The sequence below is a fragment of the Abrus precatorius genome, unplaced genomic scaffold, assembly GCF_003935025.1.
Source record: "Abrus precatorius isolate BTA unplaced genomic scaffold, Abrus_2018 Scaffold6, whole genome shotgun sequence".
Classification (NCBI taxonomy): domain Eukaryota; kingdom Viridiplantae; phylum Streptophyta; class Magnoliopsida; order Fabales; family Fabaceae; genus Abrus; species Abrus precatorius.
In genome coordinates this window covers 12,377,552-12,400,056 of record NW_020874406.1, presented here as the reverse complement: position 1 = coordinate 12,400,056, position 22,505 = coordinate 12,377,552, and the positions used below count along the sequence as shown (strand labels likewise).

General features: G+C 30.2%; 3 protein-coding genes and 1 non-coding gene across 6 annotated transcripts; 2 read left to right on the top strand and 2 right to left on the bottom strand.

The window, feature by feature from the left end:
• The first annotated feature begins 1,639 nt into the window (after positions 1-1,639).
• On the top strand, positions 1,640-5,906 carry LOC113869140. 3 transcript variants are annotated; one of them, XM_027505309.1, is made up of 4 exons: positions 1,640-1,858; positions 2,120-2,263; positions 2,413-2,479; positions 2,761-5,906. In XM_027505309.1, exon 4 carries the CDS (start codon positions 2,838-2,840, stop codon positions 5,835-5,837), a length of 3,000 nt encoding a protein of 999 aa, XP_027361110.1. In that variant the 5' UTR covers positions 1,640-1,858; positions 2,120-2,263; positions 2,413-2,479; positions 2,761-2,837; the 3' UTR covers positions 5,838-5,906. The 3 variants fall into 3 exon arrangements, with proteins under 3 accessions (XP_027361110.1, XP_027361111.1, XP_027361109.1); XM_027505310.1 differs by having other exon boundaries at positions 2,120-2,479; positions 2,761-5,904; XM_027505308.1 differs by lacking the exon at positions 2,413-2,479 and having other exon boundaries at positions 1,813-1,858; positions 2,761-5,837.
• A 3,636-nt stretch (positions 5,907-9,542) lies between these two features.
• On the bottom strand, positions 9,543-9,614 carry TRNAT-UGU. The gene has a single exon. It is a non-coding gene; the product is annotated as a tRNA-Thr (tRNA).
• A 7,280-nt stretch (positions 9,615-16,894) lies between these two features.
• Positions 16,895-18,132, bottom strand: LOC113870187 (zinc finger protein CONSTANS-LIKE 10-like). The gene is made up of 4 exons (XM_027506784.1): positions 17,638-18,132; positions 17,398-17,550; positions 17,023-17,157; positions 16,895-16,936 (listed from the first exon to the last, which is right to left on the bottom strand). The coding sequence occupies exons 1-4, from the start codon at positions 18,130-18,132 to the stop codon at positions 16,895-16,897; spliced, it is 825 nt and encodes a 274-aa protein (XP_027362585.1).
• A 1,369-nt stretch (positions 18,133-19,501) lies between these two features.
• On the top strand, positions 19,502-22,010 carry LOC113869637. The gene is made up of 8 exons (XM_027506068.1): positions 19,502-19,643; positions 19,726-19,747; positions 20,126-20,182; positions 20,272-20,353; positions 21,121-21,216; positions 21,327-21,451; positions 21,559-21,577; positions 21,673-22,010. The coding sequence occupies exons 1-8, from the start codon at positions 19,544-19,546 to the stop codon at positions 21,820-21,822; spliced, it is 651 nt and encodes a 216-aa protein (XP_027361869.1). The 5' UTR covers positions 19,502-19,543; the 3' UTR covers positions 21,823-22,010.
• The last annotated feature ends 495 nt before the right edge of the window (positions 22,011-22,505 follow it).

The following is a 22,505-nucleotide window of genomic DNA, read 5'->3' as shown; positions in this document are numbered from 1 at the left end:
CTGACATTCAAAAATCGTCACTGGCAATTTTTTAATTTTCCTATATTTATGTAATTTTTTTCTAAAGTCCATATTATGGTAATTAAGTAAAAAAAATCCCATATAAAAAAAAAACCCAAAATCTGAGTTTTCCTTAAAAAGGGCACAAATTTATTGTAATATTAATGCATGAATATTAAATGTTTTTAACATACCCAAAAAGTAATGTTACAAAAGTGGAAAAAAGGGAATTCATGCACATTGTTTTCATCTTTGACAAATATTTTGGAAATATAACTGAGATAAATCCTTTTATGAAATGTTGATAAAGTAAAGTTTTTTTTGTTTTTTTTTCAGAATGACAATTTTAACTTTAAGATTCAAATTATTGACATTGGAAAATTTTTTTATACTCACGATTTAAGTTATTATATTTTTTGTTAATTTATAAAAATAAAATGATTCTGTAAATTATCTTTGTCACCAAAGAATCTTAAAATATTAGCATATTAGTATGAAGTTTATTTTTTTACAATAGGGCTTCGTTTTTTCTTTTTGGCAATTTAATATTACTTCAAATTTATTTGGTAGCAAAGGCCATTCACTAAAATCCTTTTCTTAGTAAAATTAAGGAAACCATACATAGTTTATGTATATTTTTAATTGCTAACATACGACTTATTTTAAATTGTATCACTGAAGTTGTATATAGAAATCATAACTCAGTAAACTACGACGAAATCATGTCTAATTATTGCAATTTACAATCAAGATTTAATTTTTTGTATTAACAAAATGGTAATCATAGCCCAAAAAATGGTAATCGTAAGTTACAACTTCTTACAGACTGTCTTATTTAATAAAAAATCACCAAATTGATTGAAAAATAAACAAAGTTACACAAAGGGAAATACTTACAAAGTAGTATTTTGAAATCTGTTTGATTTTAAACTGGATTCCACGGGACCAAATTTGCATGAAACTATTTAGCTAACCAATACCATTGTTTTCTCCTAGTTTCTTCGTTCTAATAACTCTGATGCTTTGACTGTGGTTCAATTCTAATAGAATATTAAAAATAATGGTACACATGTGTTAAACGACCCACGTTAAAAAAATTCAAAAATAATTTTTTTATTTAAAATTATAATATTTAGTATATTAATATATTAAATTAGTGATATTTTATTATTTTTAGTAAAAAATTAGTATATATAATATTTTGTTAGAATACAATTAAGGAAAAACTGTAAAAAGAAAACCACTAGAGAAGTACAGTTGCAGAAGCGGAAAAAGAAATGATAAAAGGGTGGCAGGGCAGAGAAAGGTTTGGTTCCTAAAGAGTTACAACCTCAAAACGTCAGTCACCATGTCACACATATTCTACAAAGTACAAAACCTCACGTTTTGCTTTTCACTATCTTAATCAAAGTTGCCTTTTAAGCACCCCTACATAGAAGAAAAACTTTTACTTTTAAACAACGGGAATGTAAATGCTGGCAAATTACACTGCTGAATATCTGCAAATTTAACAGTGGTATAAATGGTTGTGGAGCCTACTGCCACTCCAACCATACCCTACTCAGATCCCTTCTTTGGTCCCATTGCCTTCTTCCGACGGTGCTCCTTCCCCTTCAGACCACTTTCTCAGTCTTGCAGAAACACCCTCACACACAAATAAAAAGAAAGTCATAGGAAAAATAAAAAGCAAGTTGTTTGAGAAAGTCACAGGAATAATAATAGAAAGAGTGTGAAAGGGTGAGTTAAGAAAAGAGTGAGAGACAGGTTTCAGTTATATACTTACAAAAGAGCGTGCTTATCAAAAAACAGCTAGAGTTTCTGAACCTCCAAGACTTGTTCACTCCCCTTCTGATAAAAGGTACAAGCTTTTCCCTTAATTTTCAACGACTTTTTCCTTGTTCTTCTTTTCTGCAACTTCTGTATCTCAAATACTCTCTCACCCCATTATTACTCTCTTTACTATCCTTTGTCTCACTACTTTTCATCACTTTTCACTCAATACTCAATACTTGTGTTGTGTGTGATCCCTTTCATGCGTTGATTATATGTATATTGTATGCTACATACTATACATTTATACACTGTTCCGGGTAATCATGTTCTTTTTTAATTTTCATAGGTGGTTAGTGTGCCTGAGTTCGTTATTTCACTGTTGCTGTGCTTTTAAATTTGATTTGAGTTAATCGTTACGGCATGAAGCGATATTGATTTGTTAGAGGCACAACAGAGAATCTGCGGAACTGTGTTTCGCTTTGGTATCTTTGTAAGTATTCAGATCTGAAGCACAATCATGCAGTTTTATGTTTCTATGAATTCCCTCTTTCTCTCTCCTCCTTGTAATCCGAGATGGGGTTAACAATATAATTTTGTTCTTTATGATGATACCTTTTTCTTTGCTTTTGAATTACTTAGACACGAATTATGCATCAAGTAAGCAAAGTTTGTACCTCTCCTTCCCCCCAAAATTACTTTTTGTAAAGTAAGTATTCCGTTTTAGTTGAATCTCTTGCTTCCTACTAATGATTTTTGCTCTTTCTGAATTGACGATTTTTTCTCTCTCTCTTCTTTTTTCCTCGCGTGTGTGTAATTTTGAGATGTATAACTTAGACTATGATGCTACTATTACCATTTTTCTTTTTATATTATTTTAATTTGAACTACCATGAATATAACACGAAAAACATTCAGTTTTGCCTCATTTTTCCATACTGGTTATTGGAATTCATCTTGTGACTGACATGGATATGATCCAAACTTCAGAGAGGCTGTTCGTTCGAATCTTGTGAGTGCGTGCGGATTTGATATATCTCGTGATTGGGAATCATACCACTACAGGCATGGATATTCAAGAAGAGAACTCGGTGTTTGGGTCCTTGACAGCCATGACTACAAGGAACATGTCATCATCATCTTCTGTTTTCTTTTCAGCAAACCAGTCACCATTCTTCTCTCCAAGATCACCATCATCATGCCATTTATCAGAATCAACCAGACTTGATGCACCAAGTAACAGAATTCATTTAGATTTGGGTCCCCCTTGCACAAGTTCAGGGATTCCAGAACCAAAGTCACTAGTAAATGTTAGAAGTACCTTCTCAGATGTATCTGCATCTCCAGCTGGATATAATTCAGGTGATTTGCAGAAACTTGATCGTATATCTTCCTCATTTGGCATCTCAACTAGCAGCATATCTAGCTACTGCCATCACCATGAAAATGATTATTCTGGACAGAAAGAAAAGCAAATTAAGAAAGACAGAAACCATAGAACATCATCAACTCATGGTTCCACATCATTTTCTTCTCATAGACTGAGGAGTTGTGATGTTTTCATAGGATTACATGGCTGCAATCCCCCTTTACTGCGATTTGCTAAATGGCTTCGTGCTGAGTTAGAAATTCAAGGTATCAGTTGCTTTCTATCGGATAGAGCTCGATGTAGGAACTCTCGCAAGCTTGGCATTGCAGAGAGAGCCATGGATGCTGCTTCTTTTGGGATAGTAATTATAACAAGGAAGTCTTTCAAGAATCAATACACTATTGAGGAGCTGCAGTTTTTTTCTAGCAAGAAGAATTTGGTCCCAATATACTTTGATTTGAGTCCTGCTGATTGTCTTGTGAGGGATATAATTGAAAAGAGAGGTGAATTGTGGGAAAAACATGGAGGGGAGCTTTGGCTTTTGTATGAAGGGTTGGAACAAGAGTGGAAAGAGGCCATCCACGGCCTGTCTCGAGTTGATGAATGGAAATTGGAAGCACAGGATGGAAACTGGCGAGATTGCATACTGAAGGCTATCACATTGTTAGCAATGAGGTTAGGGAGGAGGAGTATTGCAGAGCGTTTGACAAAATGGAGAGAAAAAGTAGAGAAAGAAGAGTTTCCTTTCACTAGAAATGAGAATTTTATTGGCAGAAAGAAAGAACTTTCACAATTGGAATTTATACTTTTTGGTGATGTCACAGGAGATGCAGAGCAAGACTATATTGAACTTAAGGCCAGACCAAGGAGAAAGAGTGTGAGAATTGGTTGGGGGAAGGGTAATTTGATAGATGAAAGATGGAGGGAAAAATGTATGGGAAATGGCAGCAGGAAGGAAAAAGAACCAGTTGTGTGGAAGGAGTCAGAAAAAGAGATCGAAATGCAAGGTGCTGAATTTTCACATAGGCACAACCATCCAAGGCTCAAGCGTGGAAAATATAGTAAGAGGAAAAGGGGAAGGAAGATTTTGTATGGGAAAGGGATTGCTTGTGTTTCAGGGGATTCAGGAATTGGAAAAACAGAACTTGTTCTTGAATTTGCTTACAGATTTCATCAGAGGTACAAGATGGTTTTATGGATAGGAGGGGAAAGCAGATACATAAGGCAAAACTATCTAAATATCAGGTCCTTTTTAGAAGTTGACGTGGGAGTTGAGAATGGTTTGGAGAAAACCAGGATAAAAAGCTTTGAAGAGCAGGAAGTGGCTGCCATTTCTAGAGTTCGTAAAGAACTGATGAGAAACATTCCTTATCTTGTGATTATTGATAACTTGGAAAGTGAAAAAGATTGGTGGGATCACAAACTTGTGATGGATCTTCTCCCTCGTTTTGGGGGAGAGACCCATGTAATTATTACATCGCACCTTCCTTGCATCATGAACTTGGAACCTTTGAAACTTTCATACTTGTCTGGAGTTGAAGCAATGTCTTTAATGCTAGGTGGTGGCAAGGACTATCCAGTAGCAGAAATTGATGCTCTGAGAATTATTGAGGAGAAAGTTGGAAGGTTAACTCTAGGCCTTGCCATTGTCAGTGCAATTTTGTCTGAATTACCCATAACCCCAAGCAGGCTATTAGATACCATAAATAGAATGCCTTTGAAGGAGATTTCATGGAGTGGTAAAGAAGCTCACTCATTAAGGAAGAACACTTTCCTCCTGCAAATTTTTTATGTTTGTTTCTCCATTTTTGATCATGCAGATGGCCCTAGAAGCATGGCCACCAGAATGGTACTAGTAAGTGGATGGTTTGCACCTGGTGCCATTCCTGTTTCTTTATTGGCACTTGCTGCTCACAAGATACCAGAAAGATGTCAGGGAAAGAGTTTCTGGACAAAAATGTTGCAATTATTAACATGTGGATTCACATCCTCATATAACCAAAAATCAGAATTAGAAGCATCTTCATTGCTGCTAAGATTTAATATTGCAAGAAGTAGTACTAAGCAAGGGTGTATCCACATCAATGAGCTTGTCAAACTATATGCTCGGAAAAGAGAAGAGACTGGATCTGCACAAGCAATGATTCAAGCCATTATCAGTCATGGGTCAATATCACAAAATCTTGATCATTTATGGGCTGCATGTTTTCTATTATTTGGATTTGGTCATGATCCCGTGATTGTTGAGCTCAAGGTGTCTGAGCTTTTATATCTTGTTAAAAAGGTGGTCCTGCCTCTTGCAATTCACACATTCATTACATATTCTCGATGCACTGCGGCTCTTGAGCTTTTGCGCCTGTGCACCAATGCCTTGGAAGCTGCAGATCAAGCATTTGTTACCCCAGTTGACAAGTGGTTTGACAAATCACTTTGCTTGACATCCATCCAGACTAATGCTCAGTTGAATCCTTGCCTTTGGCAAGAGTTAGCTTTGTGTAGAGCCACTGTTCTTGAGACTAGGGCCAAGCTAATGCTAAGAGGTGCTCAATTTGACATAGGGGATGATCTCATTAGGAAGGCTGTTTTTATTAGGACTTCAATTTGTGGTGAAGATCATCCAGATACCATATCTGCTCGCGAAACATTAAGCAAACTTACTAGGCTTAATGCAAATGTCCAAATTCATGCTTCAACTTAGATTTTGTACCTTGTAAGGAAACTCTAGAATTATACAAAGATTTCTGATAAAACATATGCACACTATTTCATGGGACTTTCTACTGCATTTTTAAAAAGTTTAAATTAAATGCCTTCGGTTTTAAAAATTATTCTTTTTTGGTTATCTTCGCATGCTTAGTAGCATCCCTTGTAGAAATTCTCTAGTGATCTTTCTTTTTGTTTTTGATTTTGTAATTTCCCAATTCCTACTAATATTCTAATGAAACAAAGGATCAAATTGTTTGTTTTTACCGGAAGTCTGAGGCATTGATATGCTTCATCTGGAAAGTAATTTAAGGATCTATCACATTGATGCTACCATGTTGGGATTCTAGCTACTATTTGACAGGTGAGAGCATTTTCATATTTCTAATGCGTTATCCAGATGACAGCATTGATGAAATCTTCAATGTATAATTCTTTGGTTACCTTTGATATCCAGACAAGTATCTAATCCCTGTTATATGAGTTAAAATTTTATCTTATCTGATAAATTGCTACTATTAGTTCAGACTCAAAATACTTTGAAACAATGCTTTAAAGCTTCTTCTTTGCTGTATGGACTGTAGGTTTGTAACCTCGTCAGTTTCTTCATTTCTCTGTAATAATTAAATTTATATAAATAATTGGAACTACAATTCCGCTTGCTTTCCCATGACGACGTAACATTTACCAGCAATTATATAATTAAAGCCTCCATTCTATCGTCCATTTTGGTTATGCAATATACTGTGCTGTATTTATAGATATATACATCTATGATATATTTACTTAGCTTTGGTGGAGTGATGGATCAGGGTGTAGGTATGGAATTTTATACTAATTATTGTTTATTCATCCAAGCTAGATTAAGTTTAATCCCTTTCCCTCTATATGTTATTTAGGGGTTTATTTAATCATTGAATTTATTTTGGAAAGTGTCCAAAATTTTGACATGAGTCAATCGTGTTTCGCTAACTGCTAAACAATGATGAAGATACTGCTTATCCCCATGCATTCTCATCTCCAGTTGGTGGATATGTAACATCTTTGTTCTTGGAATTATGTATCGTTTAAAAACTGCTTCTCTTGCGATGGTGCTCCTTCGGATGTGCTATTTTGGATAAAGAAAAAAATATATCTTCTTTTGAAAAAGATTTACATATTTGGATCAACTTTTATTTTATTTTATTTAAATAAGATAATGCACTATAAAAATACAAATACTTTTTTAGATGGAGTTTTGTTTTGTTAATTTGACCTTCCGAAATGTAACTGAACGCAGCTGCTTAAGTTTTATTTTTGGATATGCTCACTTTATCTTTGGTCTATGTTCTTTGGATTACCGATATAGTTTTGATGCATTGAATTAATGGCAGACTTCAAATGAATGAAAAACTTTAAATTACAATGAACAAGTTGATTGTACTTATATTCAATAGTATGATATATCGTTCAGTGTACTCAGTTCCATTCACCTGGCCATAATCGTGATCATCATATTATTATATATAAACTAAATAGAATCCTACTTATAGTTTAACCAGATAGGAACAGTAAATGAGGATTACCACCGAAGACACGGAATCAGTTGGTACAAGATTATTTTAATTTAATTGGTAATTTATTTTTAATTTTAAATATGTAATTATACTAAATATTTAAAGAAAAAATTTAATATTCTACTTAATTTGAATAAGGTTATTTCTATTAAAATATATTTATAATAGAAAAAGTGAGCTAGTTAAAATATAACTTTCATAGCATTTTGAATAAATTATTTAAGGGTGTTTATGAATATGATTTTTTTATTACAATTTATATTTAAATTTAGATAAAATTAATATTTTTGTCTTTTAATTTTGAAATAGGTTTTGATTTCATTCTTCAACTATTTTTTTTATTTTTTATTTTTTATAAATATTTTAAATAAGTCTTTTTACGTCAAAATTGTTAACTCTATTAACATTTTCTTTTATGTATATTGTTTTGCATTGTTTATCATATTTTTTTTCTAAATATTCAATTGTATTTTATTTTTCTCAAAATGTTCCATAAATAATTGCATGGTTATTTCCTACATTTGCATCAGGTCACTGTCACTTGCGTTATTTAAACACAAAATATTTAGTCTCATTTTCATGATTTTTCATATCTCAGTCTTTACATATACTTGTAGCGCTTTTTGTGTGAAACTCTTCATTTTAAAAGTAGGTTTTCTTTTTGTAAGATCTTTCAATTACTAGATGTTTTTTACTTGTGCATATGCAACTAACAACCACTTGATTTCTTTCATTTTTCTAAAGTTATTTATCAATATGCATATACACTTTAATAAGTGTTGAATGCAGTGAAAAAGGATCCTGATCCTCTCCATTTAATTTGAGAACTAGATGTCTAATTTTATTTTTGTTATATTAATGTTATACATCTATTTTGCCAAACTTCTTAATGTGACACAAGGTATAATTGTATTTCAATATATGGAAATAATATAATGAGAAGGAGAAGGATCTTCTTACACAATGTAAGTTTAAAAACTCTTACACTCGATCTGAGTTTTTCATTTAACTTACATCTAACGGTTAGTAAAATAATAAATTATAACCTATTAGATGTAAGTAAAATAAAAAACTTAGATCGAGTGTAAGAGTTTTTAAATTTATACTAGTATAAGAAAACTCTGCCTTTAGTGAGAGTATTTTCCAATATTTTTATCTTCATATACATAATCTATGAATATAAAATTTTAGCAAAAACAATAGAAAAATGCATAAAATTAACATGACACATGAACAACATTATCAATACTAAAAGATCATAATTGAAACACTCAAAGTCAAAGACTTCAAATTAATAACAAATTCAGTTGAACACCTGTACTGTTGCCACAGTTTAAATGCTTTTATTGCAACAAAAAATTAGTTAGCCTTATCTAGAGCCAACATTGAGTTTCTTTAAATGTGATCCAAAGTCACTAGATAAACCTTTTTCAATATTTGTATTTTTTCAATGTTAATTTCAAGTACATCATTTATGATGTAAATAACATGTACAACTATAAAAAACCATAAAAATGAGACCAACTATTTTGTGCTTAGATGGTGCTGATTGATAGTAACATGATGCAAATATAGGAAATGACTATGCATATCATTTATGAAATATTGCATAAACCTAAGAAGAAAAGAAAAAGGAAGATTTGAGAAGAAAAAAAAACAATGAAGGATACAAAATAATATCCATGATAGAAAAGACAAAAAAATTAATGAAATTAATATTTTTAATAAAAAATAACTTATTTAAAATATTTGTAAAAGTTTGGGGATTAAAGTAAAAAAAAAATAGAATACGAATTTAAAACCTAACTTAAATTTGAAAAATATATATTAATTTTACCTTAAATTTATTTGACAGTTAAGATAAAAAAAATTAAGATATGATAAATTTATTTATTTTTTTGCATTTTATCTTATTCTTTTAGTATAAATTTTATTTTAATGTGACACTAGATTAAAAATAAACAGAATAACCTAATGTATTTAGTTTGTAATTTTGATGCATATTAAATGTAAAATAAGATAATAACTTTTTTTTTTATTATGCAACAATTTATAATTAAATGATAATATAATTTTTTTATATTATTAGTATAATTTGATTTAATTCTTATTTAAGTGGATAAAGGGGATAATTTGCTTAAATATGCCCCCACGCAGGATCGAACTACGGACCTTCAGTTTACAAGACTGACGCTCTACCACTGAGCTATAGGGGCTGATTGTTAAAGTTGTCGAATAAAGGCACCATATTTAAACATCAATGTTCAAGAATTTTTTATACAATCACGTAGAATATGATTTTCTCAATCATAGACTCTTAAATTTTAATAATTTCCTACACTTTTAAATTCTCTAGTTTAATAAATGAGAAATATTATTAGAAAAATACAGTTTATTTCAATAACTTTTACGTATCTAAATTTTTTTTTTTATTAGTTAGAAAATATTTTGATACACACATGAAATTCCTTCTAATCTTAAATAATAATTACAAGATCTTTCTCTAATATGGTTAAGGCATAAAAAATATTTTGTTAAAAAACGTGTAAATTCATTCACTTTCATGTTTTTTCTAATGCAACACAAAATATCTTTTCAATAAAATTTTACTATTTATTGATTCATTAATCAATGTCTTAAGAGTATTAATTAACAACATCCTATCTTTATTCATCAATTCCCTATATTATGGAAGAAGAATATAATTAAGATATTATATGTAAAAAAAATACATACACAATAAAAAGAGTTTAGTGCTAAGTTTGTTAATGAAAAACAATGACAACAATTTTTTTTTAAAATGTAAAATTCCTATCTTTTATCTTATAAAATCAAAAAATCAAAATAATTTTGAATAACTCAAACTGAATAAACTTTAAATAGAGATCAAAACCAAAACAAATGTTATACTTTCTTGGACCAAGTGTATAATTTAAGCCTAAAATGTAGAATGTACGACTAAGATAAATGTGCACTTTTCATTTGGGAATTAACGAGCAGTGTGCTAATGTTGTCGGGAGGAACTGGTTGACGTTGTAAACAAGAAATCAGGATTTAGCACAATACGTCGTCACTTCTGACATACAAGAGGACTAAGATACTCACATATCACGTCTAATCTATAATCTTAAGTGTGCGTTTGTTTTTGCATTATGGAGCTTTAAACATGCATTCATTCATAATGTTAGGTAAAGTAGCGTTGAGTTGTCCATATTCCAACTCATTATCAAACGCATGATAATTCATTAGATTATGAGTATTTGTCACTTATATATTATTTAGCTTCTTTATTTAAATTTAACGGGAGATTTTTTTTACTCAGATTTACTATCTCAACACTCTGTAACTAAAAGTCAATAACAGTGTTTATTCACTTATTTGCACATACTGTAAGATTAATACAGTGGACTTTTTCCTTTGTTTTTGTGTTTTGGCTAAAATTTAATAGTGGAGTTGAATTGAACTAAAAAAGAAGTGCGGCGCAGACACATTGAAACGTCACCAATTGCGTCTCTATCACAAAAACGTTAATACTTGAGAGAGAGCCCACGAGAACACTTCTGAATGATAACGAGTTGGTGAGGAATCTCTTGTGCATGCGAAGACCTAGGAAGATCTAGCACTTGACTCCTAGAACATTCCCTTTGTTTTTGCCTTTAACTTATGCAAATTGCATTTGATTATGAATTATGAATTCCATGTGCCAATAAAAAGCAATCATCATACATTTGCCAAAGAGCTTCCACAGCATTCGTGGAAGTGCTCCATTTTTATTTATTTTTTATTTCTAACATGGTCATCATTGATTTCAAATGTTCACACCTTAAACGACAACTTCCTCACAAAAACATAAAAACAAAAAGAGGTAATTAATGCGGACTGTGTTCCTGATAATGCAGAGAAAAACACTTGGATTGTTACTACAAGTCAACCCTACTTTTTATCATAGGAGATAAACGATTATTTACGCATTTGTTGCGGCCAAGTGACTATGGTGCGGCTGTTTGAAAGTTGTGCGTGTTTAGGACAAAACTTTATATATATATATATATATATGTAAGATAATTCTTCAAATTAAAAAAGGTTATATATCGAAAATCCTCTCCTAATTACTGCTCTAAATTTTTAACTTTACAGAAGGTTGCCATATATGAACTGACTTGTCCTGTTCATATGGCGTAAAGACGTTTTGTTATTGCTAATTGTTTGATGACCATGTTGCTGGATTCTTCACCCATTGGGCAAGATAAAAATGGGTAACTAAAGTTTTGATATATATATTTTTTCAGGATTACCCCAGACAAAAGTTCCATAATCAAAGGTACAAAACATCTTTTTTTGTGCGATGACATATTTTATAACTCTAGGCCAGTCCACTTAGGGCTTAGACCATGCCATCGTGTGTAAAAACAATTAAATATACATTTTCTTTCTGTTTGATTATCGTTAATCAAATCGCTAGAAAACTATTCCAAAGGAATAAGTACGAATCAAAAGGATTTTTGTTGGACTAAACAGCCAGCAGGACAGATCCATTGGACAACTTTCCTAAGCACTCATTTTCTCCTTTCGTCTGAAAAATTCCATCTTTGGGGGTCTCTGGTACAAGGCATGGCTAAAGGGAATACAGACTTTTCATCTTATATCTACTGCAATGCAATGATAGGATGTTGAAGTGGCTTTCAATATTCATTTTGGCTAGGCTGCTAGTCAAAAGTGGGTGTTTGGAATCAATTTGGGTTCTTATGATACTTTTTATTAACATTTTTTCTTTTTCTGCTCTGCCCATCTCCCTTTAATTTCGATCACTTTCTATTTAATAATAGAAAGCGTCGCAATGGAAGGCGATTTGAAAATTTTAATAAATGTGTGAAATAAATAATTTTAAAGCTTTGTATTTTTTTTTAAAGAAACTAACAGTAAAAGAAAGAAATCATAATTTAAGTGTATTGGGCGTGTCAATTAAGTTAATTTTTTTTACTTATTTTCTTAAGTTATAAATTTATTTAATAAACACTTTGATTTAGTAAGGTGTTTAATAAACAAAATTATTTCACTAGTTTAAGGATTATAAACAAGCAACTTCAACTAGCTTATAGTTAACAAAGCTATTAAAAAAGTTAGCTTAAAGGATATAAATCGTTAGTTGAAAATTTATGAGTTAGCTTATTGAATTAAAAATTAATTATTGAAATAATTGATAAATATAAAATAACATAAAAGATCACATATTTATATATACTTTCACATAAATTTTCAATATTATTTTATATAAATTTTCTATATATAATTTCAAAATAGTATTTGAATTTATAATTCATCATTCTTATTATTTTTAATATTTATATCTAATATTTTAATAAAAATTCTCTTTTATCTCATGCTAACAATACACTGTTTATTTTAATATATTTTCAATTGCATATTTTATTATTGTCTTTAAGTACTACATTATTTATTTAAAAAGTTACTTGATCATTAAATAAAAATAATTATCATTCAAAGTCAATTAAAAATTAATTTCATAAAATTATATTTTTATAATAAAATAAAAAATGTAAAAAAAAAGATAAATATTTTTTTTATATTTATTAATAAGTTAAATAAATAATTTTACTAATACTTTTAATTCAATAAATTAATCTAGTAGTTTTTTTTTCTTTCAACTAACTTATCAATTAAGGAAATAATTTTTGAATAAAAAAAAATAGGCGATAAAAGGTATTCCTTTGGTTTTGAAGTATATTTTTAAAATAGGCATACATGGGAAAAAAATAAAAGTATATAAAAAAGAATTCAATTAAAATATAATGATACCATAAAATTATTACATTATTATTTAACCATAAATTATTTCGTTATCGACAATTGTTAATTTTTGTAATAAATATTTTAAAACTTATATCTATGATAATTTTTTATTGGCTGATGATATAATTTTTTTATATTATATGAGAATAAAAGATACTATATTCATTTTTTATTTTAAATAATAAAAATGTACTAATTATTGTGAAATATATGCTTTGGAAAATATCTGTCTGTTTACATATAATGTTGGTGATGATAATACAACAAAATTGTACCAAAAAGATGCAAAACTTGATGAGGGTATGGAAATGGATATTATTAAAAAGAGGAAACATGCAATGTTTATATCATGATCAGAAGCATCTCTTTGTACTGCCACCTCCTTATATAAGAAGGGAATCTGTAAAAGCAGTCCAGTCCTGGTATCTATTATCTAGTCGTCTATGTTACATCTTCAAGATTTTTTTAGTTTTTTCTTTTCTTTTCTTTTTCTCACTTTTGAATATAAAGTTTTTCATCCTGCGGATAGCTGGAGTTCCCTTCCACTATTCACGTAAATATAGTGCCTTTGCGATTGTGAACATTAACCTTGCCAATCTTTGTTTCAACACATGCTACTTTGCTTTATGCTATCTTCGTGATAGTATATAGAATAAATTAAAAATCACAGCATAATATTCTATGCATCTTTTGGTTATGCCATTTTATATCTTTATTTAAATTATTTAAGTTAATCGTAGACAGAAAAAATAAAATCTTTTAAGATTTATTTGTGAGTTGAATTTTAAAGAGAAGAAGAGTAAAGAAAGAGACTTATGTCACGATCCCAGTTTGTGAGTTTTTAAATGATAATTTTTTTTTTATAAACTCTCAAAATTCTTTTGATCATAATTTTTTTTTTCAAAATAATTTTAAAAATTCTCCTTACTCTTTCTTTGTCTTTTTCTCTCTTATCTTTCATAGTCTTTGATTTTTCTCTCTTTTAATTACATCTTTTTAAGTTTTTACATTTTAAAAAAATTTATATTAACCCTTATTCTCTTTCTTTTTCATCTTCATCTCTTACATTTTAAATCCTTTATTTCTATTTGCCTGTGTGTTCTTAAACAAAACTTTACTCTTTTCTTCTCTATCATTTTAGAAAATCTATAAAGTTGTAAATATTTTCTTTAATTTATATTTAATCTTTAATAAATCATATTTAACTATGCTACACTTTCTAAAAGAGTTTCACTTTTTTTTTTATTAATGGTAGCTATATCAATATCGCTATATTTGAAAAAAATGAAAGAAATAATTAAGGTTAAGAAAGAGATTACAGAAAATAATTTTTTTTATAAAAGTAATTTTAAAAATTTCAGATAATTTGCTAAATTTAAAACTATCAATTAATTTTAACAAGCTTTTTAAGTTTGTATGAATCGGTTAAAATGACTTATTAAATGGAACAAAGAAAGTATTTGGTAACACACACTACTAATGGATTTAAAAAATTCAACTTGTTTCTAAGTCAAACATTAAAAATTTACATAAATCCTTAAATTTGTCTTATTAATTTGACAACAGATCGACAGAATAATATTTTTGAATGCAAAAGGTTTACACCGAATTTTAAGAATTACAAATATTAATTATTTTATTTCTTATGACGAACATCTGAATCCTTATAAAGAGGATTAAGCCTGAAATTTGTAATTATTAATAAAACATTATTTTTTATATTTCATTAAAAAGTTTATTATTTAGTATTTAATACCAAATATGTTTAGACATTTTTAATTGAGAAATTGTATTAGCACAAAAGTTTCGTATGAAATATTATACAACAGAAAGAGAAATAATATATATATTAGAAAAATTATTATATTAATTTATTACATAAATAAGTAATCTCATTTTAAATTAGAGTTTGCCCTAAAAATTCCATACTCAGCTCACTACTTATTTAAATTTTTCTAAAAGTAAAATACTTTACTGTCAATAAGGTGTATTAGATTATTAGTTAAGTACCATTATGGAGCTATAGGGTTGGAAGTTGTGTTTTGAAATCGAAGCTAACTATATAGTCCACTTTTTCTTGAGATTATTGTGTGCTAAATATAACTATGCCCAATGATTTGACAGCATAAAAATGTGTAAATATAAAATAGTGATTAACCGTCCTTTATCCTTGGAATTTATTTGACTATTGTTTGATTGGAAAAGATCGAGAAGTCCCACTTAACAAAATTGTTATCTTGAATTAATGCAATTATACTATATTTGCCACTTCAATAGAAAAGGAATTATTACTTTAAGTGGATGCTTTCCCTAAAATGTTAGGTATAAAGCCTCGGTTCCTGTTTCCAGGAAAGAACCAACGAGAATAGCATCCAACCAAGCCATCATATGCGTAGTGCAGTTGGTTCCCAAGTTTGATGCTTCACTCAAACGCTGTACTCTCAAATTTTTAATGTTGCTACTTGAGTTTTAGCACATTAATCTCAGTTTCTTATAGCCAATTTTCATTTATTCATCGTACGCCAAGTTGTACAAGCAATTGTTCATGTAGTAATTTAACCCATCAAGAGCAAAATTTTTAATGGCCTTTTGCAAGCAAATTGTGTAGATCAACTAGGAATGATTGTCCTCTTAAGTCAAGTTGGCGATTAAAACTACACTGTCACGGTAGCCAAATAAAGAAGCTATCTAATATATTCCATGCAATAAATTTAATAATATTTATGACAATTTAGAAGAACTTATGAATGGCTTATAGAAAATAGTTTATGAATTTTATAAATTATTTTCGACTTATTTTTATAAAATTTTTAGTATAATATTATATTTTTCCTTATGAATCGCTATTCTGACTGAAAAGTTCTCTCTGAAATGCCCAAATTAAATAAATTGTAAAAATTATTTATGACTTTCCGAGTATTTTGACGCATTTGATTTTACCTTTTTAACCTCGTCAAATATTAAATTTTATATTAGTTTTAATCTATTGACATGAATTAAGATCATTGAAGACTATGCATATCAAGGTCCAAATGTTTTATGATTGATCACATTTTATTTATTGAATCTTCAATGATCTTTGTTGATTTTATTTGAACAGTGTCATTCTAAAATGTAATGAGCTGAGCATTCCAACCTATAACGTCTACAAAAGGTACAACCTCTTAAATTAAATAGGACTCTCTAAACTTTGAAGAGAATATACAAATTGGCATCAATTATAACTTTTGGATTAAGCGAGGACAATATAAACATAGTTACATTTTACAAATTTATGGAAATACATTACCTGATAATTGAATATGATACATGGTTATATACATTGAACAAATGAAAACCAGCAATAGAAAAGAGAAATCGAAATCAAATACAACCAAGCAAAAAACTAAGTGGAGGCAACCTCCAACAACCCAACTAACGTTTGACTTTCATGGCATCTCATGATCTAAATATGGTGACTTTATTAATAACTTTAAAATAAAATGTTAAAATCGAAAAGCCTTTTTGTCGTTCTTTTTTTGCTTACAAAAGCTGTTTTGTAGTCAACAAGAAGTACCTATCAACGGTATCAGCCAAAACTTCATAAAAGGGTCTTCCAGAAAAGATGCTTCTGTCAAGAGACTCCAAAGACAAAGCTACCGAAACCGAGGTGCTACATAACTGTTTATGTTTCTACTTTAAGAATCTAACCCAGAGGCTCGTCATTTAACCCATCAATGAATTCAACCTACATAAGAATCTCCGAAATATCAAATTAACAATGTCTAATATTGCTTGAAATTTAAGAAGAGCATTTAATAAAATCACATTTACCCAGAACTCGTCTTCATATTCTTCTGTGGTTGCACATGGGGCTTTCGGAATTGGAATCTCGATGGTGTCGTCGTTACGTGCGAATCTGCCACGTATGCGTGTTCGATTGTCGGCTAGTGTCTTTCGGCATGCATACTGGTTGGTACCACAGAAAACAACAAAGCAGCCACATTCATATCTTTTTTCTTTTTTTCCGTTTATCTTTAATTATTTTTTCTTCTTAATCATTCATTCGTATATATTTGGCCAAAAATTCCGTGCTATCTTTATTCTTTTATAAACTAACACATCATTCTCATTCTTTTCCTTCAATTATTAGCAATAAAGAAATAGTGAAATAGCTAGTGCATGCTATTTTGTATTTTCTTTCTTTACCTTAATAATCTTGTTGAACTTCCTCTGGCTTCTCTTGGCTCTATATTTTGAGATTCTTTCTTTTCTTTCTTCGGCACTGTAACGCCCTACTTTGAAGTTTGCTTCCTCCAAAAAGGGGCTCTCCGTGTGAGACATATCCGTGGCTTTCATGTTCTGAACAAAAAGTAAATTAAAACAAAGTTTAATTAATATAAATAAAAATCAAGATGATAAATTAGGGTGCTATTAATATTATTGAACCTGCAAATCTCCTGTGCTGCACACCCTCCTCATTTCTCCACTGACGAAAGTGTTCTCAGGAGAGTTCAAAGCATGCCATTGAAAATTTGGGAAGTCCATGAGAGTGGGGAAACTAGGTTTCCCATCAAAAGAGTTACAGCTGAAGCTCCTTTGCATGCTGCCACTTTGAGAAATAATGTGCTGATTGAAGGTGTAATCCACACCCATTTGGCATTCCTCACTTATCACTTCAGGGCCATCAAAAGCAGCAAAATTTCTAGACTCACCCTTTATATTTGAGCCACTTGAGTGATTAGTCTGGTAGAGCAATTTGTTTTCGGGAGGAGAAAAAGAAAAGGGGTTCAGAGAATTGTCGAAACTCCCTAGAGGTACATCAATGGGAGAAGTGGTGAGAAATGGATCAGAGAAAAACACAAGTTGTCCACTGCCATCATCATAGTCAGGGCTTGAAAGTGTGTGGAAAGAAATATCTAAAGCATAGAGATGAGAAGACATTGAAACAGAGTTGAATAGAGTGTAGGTTTCTGAGAAGCTACGTTTCTGAATTGTTTAATGGAAGGCCTGCAGCAGCAACACAGTTCCAAACACTTGTCTCTGTCGCTCTGTTTTTAACGGCGTGGCAAAGGAAAATACAGAGAGTTCATGCTGCACTAGTTAATTAATTCGCTATATAAAGAAGTCATTTTTTCCGAATATTGCTCTTCTCATTTTTATATTCTCAAAACCCTCAAGTTGCCTCTTTTCAATGGTACCCTGTCCCAAAAATTTCCCTCAACTTTTCTACATGTCATTGTAGTGTTTATTTCAAATTTAATTTCTTTGTGGTTGTGTATCAATAAATTTTTTGGCAACTAATTTTATTATATTATGTTTTGTCCGACCTAAAGTAAATATGAAAGTTGAATTCAGTAATTAAGTACATATAAGAAGTGTTTGTTCGAAAAAATATTTATTAAAACAATATTTTTTTAAATTAGCTCAAAAAGATATTCAAAAATAAATATTTTTAAAAAATAAATTGAATTAAATATGTACTAAAAAATTATATGCAGGTATATGTGTGTGTATATATATATATATATATATATATATATAATCATTAATACATGACTTGAAGCACACCGTAATAGAATATTAAACTAGTGTAATCACAAAACTTAGTGGACGGGCCCAACCCAACTACCCAACATACTTGGAGCCTTGAACTCTTAATATTCTAAACTTGTTTTGTTAAATATAAATATTTTTTTTAATGAACCTTAAATATCATACTCGAAACACTAATAAGCCATTATTAGTATTTAAAAAATGTGTTTATCAAATTAAAGGACAATTACATAATATAAAAAACATTTAGCATTATTAAAACAAATTTAATCCTTAAAAATATTTTTATTTAAAAATACTTTCGTTTAAAAATATTTTAAAAATTGCTCGATTAATACTTATAAATCATATATAAAAAGTTAATTTCATCACATTTAAGGTATGATTATACTAACTTTTGAAGAATAAAAAAAATTATTTTTAGTTATAAAAAATTGAAAACAGCAAAGCAAAATTACAAATTTGATGATTAATTGTCATAAATTTAAGAAAATAGTTGATTTTAAAAATTTGGAAACAACGTGTTGAGCACACTAATCTCTTTAAAAAAAAACAAAGAAGGTGTTTTTGTATTTGACTTTATCGTAAGGTTTACTTCTAATGCGTCTTATCTATTACGACAATGATAACGAGTCAACAATAGGCCATCTGGTCGTGACTTCAAACTTGAAGGTTCAAAGTCGTCTTCGTTTATATCGTCGAAACCCTCTCTCATCTTTCCTTATATTCGTTATCATTGGATTTGGTCTCCATTGTAGTAGTTGTTGTTAAGGTTTTGATAATTCCTGAAGCAGTGGAAATGGCCTTGCAGCGGCACATAGAGAAGTTGCAGCTCCGCCAGAACTACCGCAATCTCTGGCACACTGATCTCTTAAGTACCATTCAGGCCGATACTCCTTGTAAGCTGTAACTTCGTAATGCTTTCTCATTACACACACACACAAACACTCTCATTGTTTCTAAATTTTTATTTATGTGCAGATTGTTGCTTTGCGTTGTGGTGGTAAGTCTTCTCTACCTTTCTGCCTGCAATTTTTCTATCTTTGATCAACGTTGACTTCCATTGACTCCTGATCATTGAATTTCCTCACTCTTTTTAAATTCCATTTGATATTTTGAGATATATAAAATTATATTTGTAAGTGCCTTAGTGTATGTCTCTTCTACTATGCAGTTGAGAAGGATGTAACTCTTTTACAACATGTTAGTATCATCAGCATGTATCAATCATCTCAGTATTTAATCCCATTTTGTGCTTGTCGATTCAGTGACCTTACAATTTTAATGGACTTGTATTGAAGGCATATATATATATATATATATATATATATATATATAAATGTAATTATTTCATGACTGATTTTCTAGTGTCTCATTTCAGTGCTCCATGTGTATCATATCTGCTCCGTAAACGTGCTCTTTACGATGATATGTCAAGGTAACTGAGGTTGTTTAAGTACTCTCAAGCTTCCAGAATGAAATATTTGGTCTGGTGGTGTGATATGGTTTTGTGTTGTTTTTTTTCAGATACACATGTTGTGCTGGTTACATGCCCTGCAGTGGTCGGTGTGGAGAAAGTAAATGTCCTGAACTCTGCCTTTGCACGGAGGTATAGCATTTTTTTACTTGTTTTCTTTTATTTTTGAAACAAATATCCGAATATACACCTCTCTAGTCTTTATGGATGAGGGTTGGGCTGTGATGCCTTAACCTTTACTGGTTAGGTGCTATAGGCTTCATGGGTTTTTTTTTTTTAATCACAAATTTGATTGGTGAATCAATAATGCCTTGCCCCTATTTGCCTTCCTTTTCTATTGCCATGCAAATTGAGGTCAATCTCTTCTTTCTTTATAGATACATTCTTTGTCGCACTGGTGCTGATAGATCATTACATTTATGACTGAATTTTTTTGCCTTGTAGGGTTGTTTGATTTGACACACCAAAACCCTTGATTATACCTATCTAATTTCTATTATAAATTTTGTGATGATATAATTTCTATTTTTTTAACTGAAAAATTAAATCGGGTGGTAATGATGATGATATATATAAACAGTGATTCATTTGTATTTAACGTTTATTCTTATCTTTAATGTTTGGTTTTTCGGTCACTACATAGTTAAAAAGATGAAAATGCATTGAAAATCGTTAGATAAAGAAAGTTGATTGATTTAAATGAGTTTAAAAGTTCAAAGAATGCGAAAAATTAGAAAAAGAACATTTTAGCTATTATTTTGAAGTTTGTATTTACCATTTAAATAAAGAACATGGAAGATTTCTTTTAAGTTTTTTCCTGGATGTGTTACGTGTATTTTCTGTGGTTATTTAACATGGCATTTTTTGTTACATTTTTATATTTATTCTTTTTTTTTCAGGTTTTCCTCTGTTTCGGAAATTCAGTGGCTTCAACTCGATTTCTTTTGCAAGATGAGTTCAATATTCAAACTACGCAATGTGATAATTGCATTATTGTACTCTCCCACCCTCTCTCTCTCTCTCTCACACGCTCACGTTACACACGCACATTAAAGTATATATCTTCTGATATTTTGTTGACTGATTTTTTATTTCTTATGTTTAGGGTTTCATGTTTTTCCTTCAACAATTTGCATGCATATTTTCTATTGTTGCCTTAATTGTGGGAAATAGTGGAATTCGAGAGGCTTCTCAGTGGCTATCGTGTTTAGCTGACCTAGTGTATTGCACGTAAGGCTTCCTTTTTAGCGTTTTTTATATTGTATTTTTTCTCTTTACTGTGCACTCAATAGCGGAACTTTTTATTACTAAATTTATGCGCAATTTCTTTTCTGTAGGGTGTGTGCCTGCATGCAGGTAAATTTGTTACTACTCACAAATGGTTAATCATCATGTTATAAATGTTTAGAATTAATTTACATCATAATAAAGAAAATGAATTTTATTGACAGACACAGCACAAAATTGAGATGGACAAGCGTGATGGCAAGTTTGAACCCAATCCAATGGGTGTTCCCTATGTTCAACAAATGTCACGCTTTGATCAGCCAATCCCTCCTTTTGTTGGGTATGCACCACAGCCAGCATATGGACACGCCTAAGAACCTTATCATGGTTACCCCCAACAGCATATCCCCTTTCTGGCTACTTTTGGTGTATGTTTTTCATTAATAATGCTTTATGTTGGTCTATACCGCCAATTTGTTAGGTTGAATTACCATCATTTATGTCAAAACATCATACATGGGAAGGATTAATGGTGGTAAAATATAGTAGTTACGTTAATTATCAGGTTGATTTCCCCCAAGTAGTTAATTTGCCTTTTTATTCATTGATGTCATATTGTCATTGCTTTTCACGTATTTTTCCTTTCTTTTTTTTAACTTTTTTGTGTGCAATGTGTGTTTCTGCACTAAAATAGTTAAAGGAAGAAGAGTGGATTTATGGGCTTACAAAGTAAAAAAAAAAAATTGATAAAAAGAAGAAATTAAGCCAAAGCAAAGTAAACAAAAGCTAATATTTGATTGAATTGTTAATACTTAATAATCTTAAAACATTCAAATGACACATTTATTATACTTGCTCAAGTAAAGTGATATTTTGATACATTAAAAGTGATAAATTATAGTCGAGTCCCAATGTTTTTAATCTTTTACATGTCATATTAAAACGGAACACATGTTCTTTTTATCATTAATAAACCATCCATTTTAGTGCAATTCTTATGAGAAGAACATTACTTTTCAACAAAAAATAAGTACGCTTACTTCACCCTCAATTTTGG

Coding starts and splice junctions, on each gene's coding strand:
- LOC113869637 (XM_027506068.1), top strand. CDS start 19,544: ATGGCCTTGCAGCGGCACATAGAGAAGTTGCAGCTCCGCCAGAACTAC. Junction 19,644..19,725: donor CATTCAGGCCGATACTCCTT/GTAAGCTGTAAC, acceptor ATTTATGTGCAG/ATTGTTGCTTTGCGTTGTGG. Junction 20,354..21,120: donor AACTCTGCCTTTGCACGGAG/GTATAGCATTTT, acceptor TTTTTTTTTCAG/GTTTTCCTCTGTTTCGGAAA.
- LOC113869140 (XM_027505309.1), top strand. CDS start 2,838: ATGGATATTCAAGAAGAGAACTCGGTGTTTGGGTCCTTGACAGCCATG.
- LOC113870187 (XM_027506784.1), bottom strand. CDS start 18,132: ATGTCTTCTCATCTCTATGCTTTAGATATTTCTTTCCACACACTTTCA. Junction 17,551..17,637: donor GCAGCACAGGAGATTTGCAG/GTTCAATAATAT, acceptor CTTTTTGTTCAG/AACATGAAAGCCACGGATAT. Junction 16,937..17,022: donor AATATGAAGACGAGTTCTGG/GTAAATGTGATT, acceptor ATTCTTATGTAG/GTTGAATTCATTGATGGGTT.